Source organism: Colius striatus, chromosome 24 (genome assembly GCF_028858725.1).
Source record: "Colius striatus isolate bColStr4 chromosome 24, bColStr4.1.hap1, whole genome shotgun sequence".
NCBI lineage: Eukaryota > Metazoa > Chordata > Aves > Coliiformes > Coliidae > Colius > Colius striatus.
The window spans coordinates 3,254,951-3,272,381 of NC_084782.1; the positions used below are offsets into that span (position 1 = coordinate 3,254,951).

The 17,431-nt window shown below is 46.8% G+C and overlaps 1 protein-coding gene across 1 annotated transcript; it reads left to right on the forward strand.

Moving 5' to 3' along the window:
• The first annotated feature begins 620 nt into the window (after positions 1 to 620).
• Positions 621 to 14,936, forward strand: MTF1 (metal regulatory transcription factor 1). Its single transcript, XM_062014445.1, has 11 exons — positions 621 to 705; positions 1,029 to 1,493; positions 6,062 to 6,300; positions 7,265 to 7,396; positions 7,920 to 7,993; positions 8,460 to 8,593; positions 9,425 to 9,502; positions 10,504 to 10,606; positions 11,119 to 11,675; positions 12,221 to 12,287; positions 13,272 to 14,936. The coding sequence occupies exons 2-11, from the start codon at positions 1,080 to 1,082 to the stop codon at positions 13,652 to 13,654; spliced, it is 2,181 nt and encodes a 726-aa protein (XP_061870429.1). The 5' UTR covers positions 621 to 705; positions 1,029 to 1,079; the 3' UTR covers positions 13,655 to 14,936.
• The last annotated feature ends 2,495 nt before the right edge of the window (positions 14,937 to 17,431 follow it).

The window sequence follows — 17,431 nt, forward strand, 5'->3', positions numbered from 1 at the left end:
GGGGTTGGAAACCTCCTGAGGAGCCTCCACACCCTCCCTGGGCAGCCTGGGCCAGGGCTCCCTCACCTCAGACCCAAAGGGCTTGCTCCTCGTGTTCCAGCGGCACTGTTGTGTCCCAGCTGATGCCCATCAGCCCTTGTACACTGCACAAGGAAGTGGACTCCCACCCTTTAGGTACAGAAAGGGTGTTTTGGGGCAGGGTGCGTGCTGCCCGCGGCCAGACACCTCTGGACGGTGTTTGCTGGTGCCAAAGCTGGCGCTGGCCGGGGACAGTCCAGGCCTACGTGGGAGCGCGGCTTGGGCCCCGCGCTACTGCTGCAGTTGTTCTGTCGCGCCTATTTCGATCCCGTCGCTACATCTGAAGGCGTGTGCGGTATCTCCGGGGCTCAGCCTCGCCCTTGGGGCCCGTTCCCGACCCGGTGCCCGTCGCCCCGGGCCCCGCCGCCGTTTCCTTTCCCTTCTGGCACCGCTCGGGCGGGCGGGAGCGCGGCGCTGAGGGCGCGGTGCGGGCGGCGACGCCAACCCAAGGCGCTGCTGGGTGAGCGCGCACGCGCCGCCCGAGGCCACGCCCCCTCCCCCGCGAGGGCGGGCGGTGGGCGCGGCGCTCCCGGCGGGCCGCGCGCGGGCCGGAAGCGGAAGTGAGTGCGCTGGTAATCATGGTGCCGCCGGGGTGGGGAAGGAGGAGCCGCCGCTGCCGGGAGCTCGGTGAGCGCGGCGGGAGGGCGGCGGGGCCCGGGAGCGGGCACAGGGCAGGGCTGGGGCGGCCCCTGCGGCGGCTCTCCGCGGGGCCCGGCCGGGTGGGGGTAGCGCCGCGCTCGGGCAGGGGACGCGTTCCCCGGCCCGCGGGGTGGCGGCCGCGGCGCTTCCCCGGCCCAGCCGGCACCGCCCGCTCGGAGCCCGGTGGCCGCCCGGTGCCGCGGGGCTCCTCCCCGGCTCCCCCGCTAGCGGAGCGGGGCCCCGGCCCGGCCCGGGCAGAGCCGCCTGACCTTCCCCCTCTCCTCCCCCCGCCGCCTGCCCTTCTGTTGCAGATGAGTTGTTACGGTGTGACCTTGCGATCTCGCACTGAGAGGCGGTGAGCCATGGGGGACAACAGCCCTGAAGGCAACGTCATCTACTATGAAGTGGAGGAGGACGATCTAACCCAAGATGACAGTATGATGAGGTTTGCTGATAAAAACGGGCTGGTTTCTTCGTCATCTGGGACGGTCTATGACAGGACAACTGTTCTCATAGAGCAGGACCACAGCGTGTTGGAAGATGATGAGGACGAAGGACAGTGTGGTGATCACTTGCCTTTTTTACCAGAAGGCCACGAAGAAGGATTTCATTTAATAGCAGATCATGAAGGAATGTCCCAGGGTTATGTGCAACACATTATTTCTCCAGATCAGATTCATCTAACAATAAATCCTGGTTCAACTCCTATGCCAAGAAATATCGAAGGTGCAACACTCACTTTACAGTCTGAATGCCCAGAAACCAAGCTGAAAGAAGTAAGTAACTATGTGTGACTCTGGATTTTGATGGTTATTGTAAGTGCTTTTCAGCTGAAATGCTTTAAAACTGTGTTTCTTCTCAGCCTCTTTGTCAGGAGGCAGACAGAGGTTTCCCCTGTTCTTAAAGATTCCTCCATAGCAGAGTGAATTACACCCCATGAAATCTGATGTTGCTCTGGCTGATTGGAATGCTTTGTGCTGATGGTCATAAGAGTTTCCTCCAGTTTCTTAGTGGGTCAGTAGCAAAGTTGTGAGTGTCAGCAGTTTTCATTCTGGTATGGTGCCATGTTCTGGTGACGCAGCCAGGAAGTGCTGTTTGACATGTGGTAACTGTTTGACATGTGGCAACATAAGGAACATGCACAATATGGTACTGCCAAGGTGGTTGGGTCAGTGGTGCAGGGGATTGGACTGGTTTCTTTTGGTTTTCTTTTTTGCTTGGTCAATTGTTTGAACTCAGAAGTACCTGACCTCTGTTACTCTGGGACTAATCACATTCTTCAGAAAAGTGCACCCAAGTTATCAGTTGTCCCAGGCTGTTGGCTGTAGCTAAACTATGAAACTTAAGATATCAGACTTAAAATTGCTTGTAGTTTTATTGTGGAAACAAAAGGAGGGGAGAAAAGAAGCTCTGGACTTGGCTTTGGTGAGGCTGCACCTCGAATCCTGTGTCCATTTCTGGGCCCCTCTTCACAGAAGGACATGGAGGTGCTGGAGAGGATCCAGGGGCAGGTACCAAGCTGGGAAGGGATTTGGAACACATCTCAGCTGAGGAAAGGCTGAGGGATGTGGGGCTGTTCAGCCTGGAGAAATGAAGGCTCAGGGGAGACCTTCTCAATCTCTACAACTACCTGCAAGGAAGCTGGAGCGAGCTGGGGCTGGGTCTGTTCCCCCTGGTAACAAGCGATAGAACAAGAGGAAAGGAAACGGCCTCAAGTTGCCCCAGGAGAGGTTCAGGCTGGATGTGAGGAGGAATCTCTGTGCTGCCAGGGCTGTCAGGCATTGGAAGGGGCTGCCCAGGGAGGTGCTGGAGTCACCGTCCCTGGAGGGGCTTCAGAGCCAGGTGGGTGCTGCACTGAGGGCAATGGGCTGGTGGCTGATAGGGCTGGGACAGAGGCTGGGCTCAATGGGCTTAAAGGTCTCTTCCAGCTGAAGTGATTCTATGATTCTGAGCTTTAAACTCTCACCTGTTGTATTTTGAAGTCTGAAGTCAGCTTATGTATTTCAAATGGCAGTTCTTCTTCATTGTGTTTCCCTAATGAGTTCTGCCTGCATGCAGAGTGCTGAGGCCTTGGACACACTGACTTGGGCTTTCTTCCTTTTTAGCCACAAAAGCAAGGCAAAATTGACTGAAATGCCAATACAGTGGCAACTTTGTACTCCTTTTTTTGGCTTGAGTTAAATAAGGGACGATCTGTCCAAGCCTCTGTGCTCACATTGATGGTAATAGTATCAACTACTTGTGTAACTGATATTCAGGGTAGGAAAGAATTGTAGAAACGAGCCCTTGCTGAGAAAGGAAGCTGGATTTGAATGCTCTGAATAATTTAGATTAGCAGGGAACTTTCATTATTGCTTGCTGGCTGTGAGAAAATGGGGCTGTAGGAGAGAAAATGGGGCTGTAGGAGGTCAGTTCTGCAGTTATGGAACTGCTGGAGTGAGGCTCCTTCAATAAGCCCAGTGAAGTCGAAGGAACTCCTTTTGCTCAGTTGTTCACATTAGCAGCTGCTGTCTCCTTCCTTCTCAGCTGCCAAAATCGTTCTGTTAGTCATGGCAATACTTTTCTTTGTGTAGGGTAATAAACTTGCAACCTGTGGTGTGTGAGAGCAGAGTGTACCAGCCAGCCAGAGCTGCCTGCACGTGCACTTCAGCTGGTTCTATTTCTACACCTTTTATTCCTTTTTAAGAAGAGCTTTGTGAGATGAATTTCCAAAGGAAATCCTTTGCCTGAATTGTTTTTCTTCCAGCTCTTGAATGAATTTCATGAGGTGGAGGGGAACTGGGCTATAATTTGAGTGCAGTGGAAATATATGACACTTCCATTATGTGAAAGCTCTTTTTGTCCTGCTGTTCCAAACACTCGATGAGTTGTCTGCAGAGGAAAGCTCTAAAGCTCCTGAACTCATCTCTGAAAGTCAGCAGGCCTATTCTGTACTTCCAAAACATCTGTAGCAGTTGTAAAACTTGAGGAAACTGTGTCAAAGCCTTACATTTCCAGGTCAGTCTTAGACATCAGTGAAACAAAAGAGTTTTACACTTCATTAATTACCTTTCACGTCCTTTTTTATATTGCAGTGCTCTCACTAGAATGGTGTCTGCAAGAAGAAATGTGATTATAATCTTCTTTCTTTAGTGATGACATAGAAAAACCAGCAGTTTAGCTCATCCTGAATGGATGTGATTCCCCTGAAAGGCAAGCTGAGTGGCTTAAGTAGACTTCAGCACTGTTTCAGGCTCTGCTTTTGCCAGTCTTGTTGATTATTGGACAATTAGTTCCTACCTCTAAGGTAAATGTTTCATTAAGACTCTTCCAGCTTCCCTCTGGTGCATCTCCTTGTGAGGGACAGCACACAGTGTTTAGCAAAAAGCTGCTGTGGTGAAGCCACAACCTTTTGATTCTAAGCAACTTGTTTCTGTGTGCTCCTATGCCAGCCATCTGTTGTTGCTTGCCAGTGGTGATAGTCCTGAGTCTTGCTGCTGTAACTGCCAGTCAATATCTCCACTGTATAATCAGTGCTTATTGTTAGTGTTCCTACATGAGAATGAAATGCTTTGCCACTTCATAGCAAGTTTGATTTAGCTTAGAACATGGTGGCAGCATTCCTTGTGTCTGCAGTATCCTTGGAAGAACTTGTGAAGTAAAGGTTTGGCTTGTGAGAAAAGAGTAGGGGGTGGGTTGGAGTGCAAAGCTGCTGTCATAGTTTAGGCTGTTCAGCTGCAAGTGTTGCTGCTGTCTTGCTTTAAATACATGCACTGGCAGCTTAGGAGCCAAATCCTTAATCTATATTCTTTTCTTACACTTCCAGACCTGAATGTAAACACAAGGAAACTGAACAGGCTCCTCATGTGGTTTTTAGGTAGCTCATGTGGAGAATGCCCAGTGTGTAAAAGGTTAATTTCCAACTGCTTTAACACTATGTGACCACAGGGCTTCCTTGGAAGCTGTTCAGTGAGCTGAAATCCCTGCCCCTACTGAAGAGCTCGTTTTGCAAGCTGCCCTTGTTCTAGAGGTGATGATCTGGACAGGCAGAGGCTGGCTCTGAGTAACCTGATAGTTACAACCCTGAGATGTGTGCCTTAGTGCTTTAGGCCTTAGGTTATGAAGGCCTTAAACCTGTGAAGGGAAAGGGAGGAGTGAAAGTATGCAAGAAAATATCCTTTGGGCGCCTCAGGTCTCGGGTTCCTGATGTGGGATCCTGGAGGCATGTTCTTCAGGGGAAATGCTGAGTGCACGTGGCTCAAATCGTCACTGTTAAGGGCTGCTACTTTGTCATAGAAACAGAGCCTGAAGGTGGTACTGTCCTTTGGACCTTAAACCACTGATGGTCTTCCACTGTACCAGCAACTGCTAACATGGTAATTAATGTGTTCCAGATACCTTTGGCTGTTCTGATTCTGGTGCCTTTGTAGTATGTGAACGGGAGACAGGTTTTTGGCCAAAACACAGGTCTGTTTGAGAGCCATTTACAGGGCTCATGGTGGTTTTCCTGAGGGCCTGCTGTTTCTTTGTGAACAGAAGAGGTTCCAAAGAAACATAAGGAAGAACTTGTTCCCTGTTGAAGTGAGGGAGCACTGGCAGGGGCTGCCCAGATGGGCTGTGGAGGCTCCTTCTCTGGAGACATTCAAACCCAGCTCGATGAGTCCCTGTGTGCCCTGCTCTAGATGGCCCTGCTCTGGCAGGGGGGTTGCACTGGATGAGCTTTCCAGATCCCTTCCAATCCTTGAGATTCTGTGATCTGTGCTTTGGAAGATGAAAGTTGCCAGCTTTTGTGCTGTTGTGTGCTTGACTTAACCTCCAAGTTCCTGCTCCTCTGTTGGGGGTTTGCATTACCTTTCCAAACATTTCCAGATCAACACCTCTTGGAATATTTTTGCTGCTTGCCTGTCAACTGTAGCTACTGAGAGCTCTCATGCAAGGAGTTCATGAGACTTCAGCACACAGGGCTGTGCTTTTGAAGGTCAGGTTGTGAAAGTCCATTATGCCATGTCTCCCTCTTCCATAATAAGTAGCTGTGCCAGAAGCACCCGAGTGAAGTGCAGGTGGTACAGGCAGGGACACTCAACAGGTTTGATAACCTCTTAGTGTCTTTTCCACTTTGAATTCTGTTTTTCCTTCCCCTTCTCCCATTCCATTGCTGTTCTCCTTAAAGACAGCCTGCTCTCCAATGTGTAACCCTCCTTCCTCACTCCGGGCAGCAGAGACGTCGCCATTTAATCATCACATAACTTGTTTTTGCCTCGGAGGTCAAAATCTACTCCATTATCCTTAATGTTTAACTGCAATTCTACCTTGTCTGGATTCCAGAAATGCTTAAAAATTAAGTATACAGCTTTTTGTCTCTTAGGTTAAGAGATACCAGTGCACCTTTGAGGGCTGTCCACGCACCTATAGCACTGCCGGCAACTTGCGCACTCACCAAAAGACACACCGTGGGGAATACACTTTTGTCTGCAACCAAGAAGGCTGTGGCAAGGCCTTTCTTACCTCCTACAGCCTCAAAATCCACGTCCGAGTGCACACCAAGGAAAAGCCTTTTGAATGTGATGTGCAGGGCTGTGAAAAGGCATTCAATACATTGTACAGGTAGGAAGCCTCTTTGGCTTGTAGATGTGGCTGTTGCTGTTTGCAAGTTGCATCTGCTTTCTGGCTCTGTCTGAATACAATTGTTGTGCTGCTTCCAGGTATGGAGAGGAATATAAACCCCTAAAATGTGGAAATGCTTTGCCAAGAGTAGGATGACAAAACCTATGATGACATACTTGGCTCATTAAGAGAGTGTCTAACAGGTTGAGGGAGGTTCTCCTGCCCCTCTGTTCTGCCCTGGTGAGGCCTCAGCTGGAGTCTTGTGTCCAGTTCTGGGCTCCCCAGCTCAAGAGGGACAGGGAACTGCTGGAGAGAGGCCAGTGCAGGGCTACCAAGATGCTGAGGGGACTGGAGCATCTTTATAATGAGGAAAGGCAGCAGACCCTGGGGCTGTTTAGTCTGGAGGAGACTGAGGGAGGATCTCTTTAATAGTTACCAATACCTAACTGGTGGGTGCAGGAGGTTGGGGCAGCACTTTGTTGCACCCAGTGCCAGGACAAGGGGTAATGGAAAGAAGCTGGAACACAAAAAGTTCCATTTAAACATAAGGAGAAACTCTTTGAGTGCTGAGGTGAGGGAGCCCTGGCCCAGGCTGCCCAGGGAGGGTGTGGAGGCTCCTCCTTGGGAGGTTTCCAAACCCGCCTGGACATGTTCCTGTGTGACCTGATCTAGGTGGGAGCTGTTTTAGCAGGGCGTTGGTCTGAATGATCTCTAAAGGTTCCTTCCTTCCCATTCCCTTCTGTGATTTGTATTGCAGGTGCTCAAGTATAAGGAGTCTCAGATTTGCTTGAGTGTTTTGGAAGTGGTGTCAGTTACTTTCATACACTATTTACCTCCAGCTCAGAACGTGTTAAGCCTTTGATCCTGTCCTGCACTTTGACTGAGTGCTTTGCTTGCCTTGAGTAGGGACTGTTTCATCCTGTCAGTCATAAGAGGGACTTTTTAATTTTGGCATGCTTTTTAGATTGAAAGCACATCAGAGGCTTCACACAGGGAAAACATTTAACTGTGAATCAGAAGGCTGCAGTAAATACTTCACAACGCACAGCGACCTGAGGAAGCACATTCGAACCCACACAGGAGAAAAGCCATTTCGGTGAGTTGCTGGGGTGGCAAGTTTTTAGTCTGTGGGGTGTATGGAATGGGCCAAAAGCCAGCTGTTACTGTCCTGAATGAAAAGCTGTTCTCATGAGAAAAGAGTGAGGATGGGTAGTATTTAAACCTGTCTGTTCTAGAGCTCCCTTGGTTGTCAGGAGAAGGGGGTGAAATGACTCTCTTCAAAGACCAGAATAGTCAAGCTGGTTGTTTTGAAACAAAAGGGAGTGCCATGATGAGCAGGCTTTTAAAACATACTGCTGCTTCTCTGCTGGGATGCAATGTTTATTCCATGAAGGAGCCCCCTCCCCTCACAAATGCTGACTTCATGCTTCAGTTGTGAAGTCCTGTTCAAAGCTCTGCTGCAGCCTGTGCAGCAGCTCTTGGCAGGTATCTGATCACAAACATGAATTAGCATTAGGCCTGCTTTTGAGAGTGCTGGGACTGCTGCAAAACATGCTCTAAGGTTGTAACTAATGCACCAAAGCAGCCTGATGCTGATTCTTCTGTGATGCCTCTTTCAGGTGTGAGCATGACGGCTGTGGAAAGGCTTTTGCTGCAAGCCACCACCTTAAAACACATGTTAGGACACATACTGGTAAGTCTCTCTTTTATTGAGTTTATTCAGTTTGTACTAGTGCTCAGAATTGTAAAATGTTTGTTTAGAACACTGGTGACAGGGAGCTGAGGGCTGCAGTTGATGTGCTTGAGGGAAGGGATGCCATCAAGAGTGACTTTGACAGGTTGGAGGAGTGTGTCTGTGTGAACCTACTTCATAGGGTTTAACAAGGCCAAGTGCAAACTCCTGTGGCCTGGGTCAGGGCAATCCTCAATATTCCATTTATGCCTGAGAGATCTTGAATTTCCTGAATGTGTCCCAAATGTATCAGCATCAAAATGAAATGGGGTGTTCTTGTGTCAGTCCACAGGGTAAAGTGGAAGCTTTTATCTGTGAGACTCAAGAATACTGAATGCATGAAGTGGCATTAAACTGTCTTGTTTGTGTAATATATGATTTATATGATGTTTGTAAGTTTGTGATATGTGTTTTGTGCTGTTTATAGGGGAGAAACCCTTCTTCTGTCCCAGTAATGGCTGTGAGAAGACTTTTAGTACACAGTATAGTCTCAAGAGTCACATGAAGGGCCACGAGAAAGGACATTCTTATAATGCACTTCCCAATAGCAATGTATCTGAGGTTAGTAGCACTTCTTCCTAATGTTTCTGTGTTAGATGGAGGTAAATCCAGACTCTGGGGGAGAAATTATTTGACCTGTAGCTTGTTCTAAAGGTGTAACTGTAAAGGTTGGACTTTTCAAAGGGAATGGTAAGTACTTGGTGCCCTGTCTCCCGTGGAGAAGCCCACAGGTACCTCTTTTGAACTGAGAAACCAATTTCCTTCGTGCTGTTGCTGGCATTCGAAGTGTCAGTGAGAGCTTATATTCACATGTTGTGTTTACAGGGTGCTGACAGCAAAGAGTGGGCTCAGTATTTCTGAAACTTGTGGCAGGGTATTTAGTTACCAAATTTTATGTGGAAAAAGCTCATCTAAATGTGTCTGTTGATTATAATCTCATTCACTTCAATGCTTGGGCTGCTGCAGCTTCACTGAGTGTGACACATACTGACACAAATTCATGGGCAATTGTAGATCTTATCATGCTTTTCTTGTAGATTCTTATGTTTTAATCAATACTCTGTAATAAATGTGTGAAGTAAAACACATACTGATAAGGTCTGGGGGTCTTTTTAACTTACTGTAGTCTGATTTATTCCTGTGCTGATTTAAAGTGCTGGGTTAGTTCTTTTGAGGTAATGTGAAAGGTGTCAAGAATCCTCCACAGCTACTCAATATCCTTTGCTTAGTAACATTGCTCCTTTAATTTTAGAACTGAGACTTGAGTCACATTAGGGGGAAAAGAAGTTCCTCCCAGGCAGAGTTGTGTGGGCTCTAAAGGAAGCAACTACAAGATTTCTCTCACTTTGCAAATGCATCACTTGGTTTCTTTCTCCCTTTTTGTCTTTACAGGATACAAGCCACTCACTTTGTCTGAGTGACTTAAGCCTCATCTCAACAGATTCAGAATTGAGGGAGAACTCTAATCCAGTGAGTTACTGTCCTGGAATTGCCTCATCTGTGGTTTGGGCTTTGCTTTCTTTTCTGGCAATGGGCTTGTCCTGTCAACTAGGACACAGCAGATTAGATAATGTATGGCTGGTGGCTTCTGTTTCCTGTGTTCAGGCCTTCAGTGTATTCTACTTCAGGCTTCCAGTTTGCTAGTAGAGGAGATACTCTTGCACAGATTAAGTGCCTTGGGAGAGATCTGCTTTAGCTGTACTGACCACTGCTCTTTTGTGCCTTTGGCAGTTTGCAGGGGGCTCTCCCCACAAGAAAAATGCACATTTCTTACACACCCTATTGAGCCTGTCAGTGTGATGTGTTACTCTGGTCCTTCTTGGAATGTAAAAGAAATAGTTCTTCTGCTTTTAGACAGAAATGAGTGGAAGAGAGGGATTTCCCTGCAGAAATTGCAATGCTTAATTCAAGCTGATTTTTAAAGGCTCTGTTCACTGGATTCATGTTCTTGATAACTGCTGACTGAGCTTCAGTTTTACATAGAGGAAAGTTGTATCTTGATGAGACACTGCCACTGTTTTGTGCTTGGATGTGGAAGCAATGTGCAGTTTCTCAATACACTCTGTTCCTAGAGCAGTGGGGCTGGCAGCAGTACATAGGCCTGGATGTGATCTAACCAGAGCTGTTTTGTGTCTGCTCCACAAAAGGCTTCACAAACAGCCAATAGCAAATTAATGTCTATTTCTAATGGACTGTTACAAGGGATAAGGGTTAAATGAAGTGTAGATGCAGGAGAGTATGTTTTCATTTTGAAGGACTTGCTCTTTTTTTGTAAGGATTTTCTCATTATGTTGGTGAATTTGATTGTAGGCAACAAAAACTCCCTTTAGGTAAGTGAAGTATGTTCCCTTTCCTGAAGGTGACTGGTTAATTGGAGAGGTATTTGTGACATTCATGTGCTGCTTGTGTAAAGTTCATGGCCACCTGAGATACAACATTGTGTGATGTCTCCTTTCTTTTCTGTTTGCCAGACACATGGACAGGACCTTAGCACAATCTCACCAGCAAGCATCTTTGAGTCTATGTTTCAGAGCCCAGACCACGGTGCACATCAGGACGACTCTCAGCAGACGGGTACGAGTTGTGTTTGCACTAACTTGAGAGAGAGCTTTTTGACAGTTGCATGGACTTAGTTCAGCATTTCAGTCTGAAGATTGCTGCCCCACATAACTCTTTAAGTAGCAAACAAAGCTTTAAAGTTCAGTGTTGAAATCCCTTTCTGTTGAAGTGTGTTCCCAGCTGGTGCAACGCTCAGCCACGGGGGACTCGCTGTTTACAGCACCTCGTCACACAATGATGATGCTCTTGGCCTTTCCACAGAAACCTTGTTTTCAAGCTTCCTCTCTTGATGTAGCTGCTCAAACCAGCTGTTAAAAAGGCTTCTTAGAGACAGCTAATGAGGCTGATCAGCTTGTGTGTAGTACTCAGTGTTACCAGCTTCATTTGAACCTACCTTTAGATTTCACTGTGCGGTGTTCCATGGGCTTGAGCACTAGTCTGAAAATGTGGCAGGGGTCATGCTTTACTTACTATTACTTACCATTACTTACCATTTCCCTTTTTTTCCCCTCTGTTTCTTTTGGCAGCTGCCTTGATTGAAGGGTTTAATGGTGATGCAGACTCAGTGGCTGCTGTTCCACCCTCCACAGGAGACTCGGCCTCTTTGTCTCTCCCCCTTGTACTGCAACTCGGCATCTCTGAGCCTTCACGGTCAGCACTACAAGCCTCAGCAGCACCAGCTGCTCCTTCCTCCATAGGAACCAGCTCACAGCAAGCTGCATTTGGGAATCCTGCAACTGTTTTACAATCCCCAGAAGTGCCTGTTCCTCACAGCACACAGTTTGCAGCCAGTCACCAAGACTTCCTGCAGCATACTCAGACACCGCCACAGCCCATCGTACAAGGACTTTCAGTGGTTGCTGGGGCACCTGCCCCAGCAGCAGCAAGTGCTACTGAGCCCCTGCCAGCTGTAGTTCAGACTGTGCCTGTTGCTGCAAACTCTGTTCTGACCAGTAATCCAACTATAACAATTACTCCTTCTCAGAGCACTGCTATTCTGCAGTCCAGCATTGTCATGGGAGAGCAAAACTTACAATGGATCTTAAATGGTGCCACTGGTTCTCCACAAAGCCAAGAACAAATGGTTAGTACATCCAGCACAGCTTTGAAACAGCTTGAACCATCTCTATTCTTTCCTTTCTTTTGAAAAGGAAAGGGGATTAAACCTGTAACTCTAGGATACAAACCAGGATGAAGTGTTGAGTAACACTTACCACATTAGTTGGTATAAACATGTCACCATTGCAGCCCTTAAACCAGAGAATTGAAATGGCCAAGTACAAAGGGCTGCAGGTACAGTAGTACTGCAGGCAGTATGAGAAGGCACAGCAGTTTCAAAGCAGTTCAGTCATTCAGTTTTCAAAACCCACAGGCTCTGGTAACAAGCATGTAGTGCAGAGAGTGGTTGTACCCCATGTGTAGCACTCCTGAAATGATACTCTGAGATTTGGGATAGCCAGACATAGCCTAGAACCAAGCAAAATGTTACATCTGTTAATGACTTTGGAAGTGTGTTCCTTTTGGAACATGTGTGTAGCTGTTTCTCTTGGTTGCAGCTGTTTAGAATTTGAGCAACAGAAACTTGATTGAAATCAGCTCACTTCTTTATTCTTTTCTTTTTCTTTAAAGCCACAAGTTCCAAAAGTAGTAGAAAAGGTGTTTTTTACCACTGCATTACCAGTAGCTGGCAACACAGGTAAGCTTGACTCTGAACTTGCTTTTCTCCCTTTCTCTGTTCATTTGTAGTTCTCTTAGCTTGATCAGCATTTGTGGTGGTTTTATGGCTTGCAGAAAGGTTGGAGACAACACTTCTGTTTACCTTCCTGAGGTTTTTAAGTGCAGTCTGAGTAGACTCACAGCTTGGCACTGACATCTGTCCTGTAGTCGTTTCTCCAACAACTTTATAAGGCAGTCAAGTTCACAACTTAAATCCAGCACTGTTAAAGATGGTGTTTTAGTGGAACTTACACAGAAGAATAAAAGACAGGACCACAAGGACAAGATTTGGGAGTTCTGTTCTTTTAAATGAAGTCATGAAACAGTAAACTTAGTCAGTCCTTTAGCAATTGTGTTTGGTAAGCACTATCAGTGAGATGCATCAGAGTGATACACAACTGTAGAGGTCGTGTTCCACTTCTTACACAGTGCTGTTGCAGTGCAAAGATGAATTGATCAGAGATTAGAGAGAGCAGGTACATTTGAAACTTCAAATCTTAAAGAAAAAAGGAAGGAAGTCAGGCAAGTAGAGCAGCATAGGAAGAATGAGGAGGAAATATGAGATGCAAGGTGGGAGAGGAAAGCAGGCAATAGCAAATGGAGAGGAAAACATCCCTGTTGGTGTTAAGGAGTGGAATTGCTGGTGTAATGTTTATCATGTTCTCCAGAGGGATCTCAGTGCCACTCTGTTGGATTTTATGCTATAAAAATTAAGTGGTTACTGGAGTAGAGATAGCCTGTGCTGTGTAAAAAAGATTCTAGTGCCTGGATTCAACCTGAACTGGCTCCTCATCAACAGAGAGCACCTGCTACTCTTATGCTGGAGGTTTGAATTGTGTTTGAGCAAAGTGAGACGTGGTATCTGCTGCAAGGGGCATACAGTCTAATTGAACAGAGATGATTTGTCTCTCCCTGCTGTGAAATGATGTGGTTCTGTTGTGTTTTGTCTTTGTTTCACCTTCAGGAAACCCTGTTCAGCAGATTGGTCTCAGTGTTCCTGTCATTATAATAAAGCAGGAGGAGGCCTGCCAGTGTCAGTGTGCCTGCCGAGACTCTGCCAAGGACAAAGCCACCGTCAAGAAGGAATGTTCCTCACCTGATTCAAAAGCTCTGGAGCAACCAGCTCCCCAGCTGCAGCCTCAGACCTTTCCTTCCTCTTCTCCTTCGTGTGGGCAGAGCAGTCAGATAGTTAACCCTTCAGACTCACAGACTGAAACATTAAGTGCCATGGATGTATCGGACTTCCTGTCCCTCCAAAGCCCTGAGACCCCATCTAATATAATTCCAATCGAAGCACTACTGCAGGGTGAGGAAGAAATTGGTTTGAATAGCAACTTCTCTAAGTGAAGATGTTCCAGATTTTCCTTTGCACCTGTAGGGTAAAACCCTTCTCCTTTAGAAGCAGAAACTGAAGGATCCTTTTTCCCTTCCTCTCTGGAAGTTTTGTGGCTTATTTCTGCTTCACTGATGTCATCTTTAGTCACGTCCCAGGTACATCCATCTTTGAGAATCTATCTTAAAAAAAAAGGTAAAAAAAAAAAGAGAAAAAGCTAAGTTATATATGAACTGTTTTGGCTGCACTGTCTGTCACTTTTGCTTGTCATATGTGAACACAGAAGTTAAAGGTTACTCGTGTGCAAAAAGGTTTTTAAAAGATAACAAAAAGGGGAGTTAGTTGGTCTCCAATTGCACATCACTTGTGTTTGGGATTAAGGTACTGGCAGCAAGTGGGTCTTTGTTACAACTCCTTGGGTCTATAATTTTCTTCTGTCTCTTATGTCTGATACTAACCATGCACTATAAAGGGAGCCCAGGAAAGGAATTTGCTGCAGTGGAAAATGGCATTGTTGTAGCAGATGGTTTAGTCACAATTGGATTGGAGTGTGACTGTCACATCCCTGAGTTGGGAGCTGATGCCTGGGTTTGCTTTGGACTAACACAGTTACTAAAGCCTACAGAAATCTGGGGGGAGTTTGAGTGGAGCACAAACTTGTGCTCCTGATAGATCTGGTGATTTCTTTTCATTAGGGACACTCAGAAGCGTGCTGGCAGACACTGTTTCACAACATGGAAACACAGTGGGAGCCCCTGCTTACTCAGGCTCAAGAGTCTGTTAGCTCTGCCTCTCTTTGAAGGATGCAGTGAGTCCCAGGCTTAGTCAGATTGGTGCCTGCTGCTCTTTTATTTAGCTCTGTTCAGAAACAAGTCCTCCTTTAACCCCCGCGACTGTTCAATCAGGAGCACGGTGCCTTTGCTGATGACTCTCATCTTTTGTCAAGAAGCAACTCTAGGAAATATCTCAGAACGATTCAACATAAAAATCCACCTTGAATTGAGTGAGTCTGTCCTTCAGCTGTCCAGAAATGCTTTGGGGTTGGTTGTTTTTTTGCTGTTGAGCTGTGTAACTTCTGCCTGAATCTGCCTCCAACCTACTGCAATGCCAGCTTTTTGTGCACGGGGCTATTTCTTGACTTAAAAGATGTTACAAAACATAGTAGTTTTTTTTTCCTTTCATATCAAACTGAAAAGTCTCTAATTCTAACCTACTCAGGGTAAATAAAACACAACCCCCCCACCCCCTTCCACCAAAAAGCCTGTAATGTTGCAATAAATGCAGTCTCATTCTAAATGGTTTATTTATGCTGCATTATTTTAAAGAGGATGTAATTTTATAGTGTTTTATCCATCTTTCTGGCTTTGGCTGTCAGCCTGGTTTTGTGTTGAAAAGAATATTAAATAGTCTCTATTCAGTTGACAGTGTTGTCATTAGTGAGACACAAAGATAACGACTGTAAGCCAATTAATGTGGAGTGTGAGCACTAAAACTGAGAATGCAAACTCCTGGTGGCTGGTGATCTTTCACTCTTTGTATTTGATCCAAGCTGTTCTGTACCTGCTGGGGGAGAATCCTGTGAGTGCAGCCAGACCTCCCCAGGGCTGCTGGAGGATTAGTAGGTTTTTGTAACCCTTGTGACAGGCTGTGTAGCCTTAACCAACACCCCTGTCATGGGCTTTGCTGAGACAGTGGCTTAAGTGATCTCATGTCCTGTTCCCTTGCAAGTGCACTGCTGCAACACAGGTGGAAACAGGCTGAAGGGAACTGGCTTTTCACCTCTCTGACATCTTCCAATTGTTAAGTGCAGAAGGGTAAAACTGCTTCCTGTTAGAGCTGAACATGAGGGAGGAGAGGCTGTGTCCAGAATGCTTTGTGCCTGGGAAGTGTCACTCAACTTAGGACAGAGCAGTAATTGCAGTGAGGAGTTTGGGGACACCAGCTGAGTTGGAAACATCCTAATTGTGCTTCCTCTGTGTCTGTGTTGGCTCATGTTGCAGTGGGGATGTGGGTCCTGCAGCAATAAGGTTTGCATCCATGACACAAAGTGTTCTGTGTTCTTGCAATGGGAATCCCTATGGGGCAGTGAGATGATGGCCCCCCTTTGTTTTTCTCCCACAGCTTCATTTTGTGATGCAGTTTAATATCAGGGCTTTGAACACAAAAAGAAATAGTCTCAAGGCTTTCCATTGGGGTAGTGCAGCAGTGGTGTTTGAGGGTGAGTGGATGTGTGTGTGTGTGTGTGTGTGGTGTGTGTGTGAGAGAGACTCTGCCAGTGCAGGAGCATGTAGATTACCCTGCAGAGGTGCAGGTTTTCTCTGATGGGGACAAGGGTACCAGATGTGGCCTGAAATGTGACAGCTGAGGGATTTAGCAACTTCTGTCCTTCAGGGAGGTGTTTTTTCTGTGCTGTTTTTGCTATTCATGACTTCATCCACCTGAAATGCACATCTTCAAAAACACCTTTGTGGCAACTGAGTAGAGGAATCTACCAAGGGCTTTGAAATTGGAAGCTAATTGGCAGTGTGGGGCTTGGCAGCAGTGAGGTGCATGTATCTTTCCTGGGTGGCTGGTGAAGGTTAACCTCTGCTGTTTTCACAGCTACTGCTTTCTAATGCTGTGCCCTTTACCCCTCTGTGTGTGCATCAGGCAGGCTGCAGTTTGGCTGAAACCCACCTGACTGGTGTACAGGGCTGTGCTTGTGGTGTTGAGCCCTCAGTTCACTTCCCAGTGTGCATCTGCATCATCCCCAGTGGAACCTGCATCACCCCCAGTGCTGGAGGTTCAAACTTTGCACTGCTGGGTGGTCACTAACACGGTGGGAGATGATGTGCACATCCCAGCTAATGAGGGAAGCTTGGATGGGAGAGCTGTGGGCAGCTGGCAAAGAGAGCAGAGGCAGCAAAGCCAAGAGAACTTTCTGTCCTCCCCTTGTTGCCCCAGCATTTAGCAGATTCACAAGGGAAGGGTTTCTGCAATTGTAGATCTGTAAGACAGTGGATTCCCAGAAAGGAGCATGTTCTTTTAACACCCTGGAGCTTCTGAGAACATGGTGTCCTCCCTCTGAAAATGTGCATTTCACAAAGCCCTTTCTCCATCAGAAAGCAAACCTGCACTGCTCTGGGTCATTCTGTGCTGAAGATTGTGCTGTTTTGTGGCTTTTGGGGATTTACTTGGTTACTTCACGGCTTCTAGATGGGTGCAAAAGCCTAAACATGTGGAATGGGTCAAATGACCAACATCTGGAGCTCTAGTTGCCAAGCAGTGACCCAAGTGAGTGGACTTGGTGTGCAATGGGAGGCTGTGGAAGTTGCTTTTCATAGTTGTTTGGTGGTAGAGGGATGGAAAAGTGACCCTGTTGAAATGCTGGTACTGAATTACAGAGAAGGAAGTACGAATCGGGCACTTCTGTAATGCTGTGCCCTGAAAGACTTGTTTGCAGAACCTCATACTGGTATCTAAAATGCACTTTAGGTTATTTTCTCTTTAACCCAATTGCTGCAATTTCTTTTGTATATACTTTCCCAAAGTTTATTTTTTGCTCTGAGTAAAAGTTCACAGGGGTGTGCAAAGATGAGCACTTAACTTGGTGCAATACTTGTAGCTAAAGAGCATTGTCCCATGTGGTCAGTCTGTCTGTGTCTGTCTAATTAAGGAGCTCAGTGATGTTCTGCCCTCCCCTGTCTGTACCCAAGAGGAATTATGCATCATTAGCAAATGTCCAATCTATGCAAATACTCTGCTGAGAGCACTGTGCTGTCACAGGCCTCTTCTCTCACGCTTTCTGGTGG

Excerpts from the sequence above, each read along its gene's own strand:
- MTF1 (XM_062014445.1), top strand. The coding sequence starts at position 1,080 with ATGGGGGACAACAGCCCTGAAGGCAACGTCATCTACTATGAAGTGGAG. Across the intron at positions 7,994-8,459 it reads ACATGTTAGGACACATACTG|GGGAGAAACCCTTCTTCTGT; the intron begins GTAAGTCTCTCT and ends TGCTGTTTATAG. Across the intron at positions 8,594-9,424 it reads CCAATAGCAATGTATCTGAG|GATACAAGCCACTCACTTTG; the intron begins GTTAGTAGCACT and ends TTGTCTTTACAG.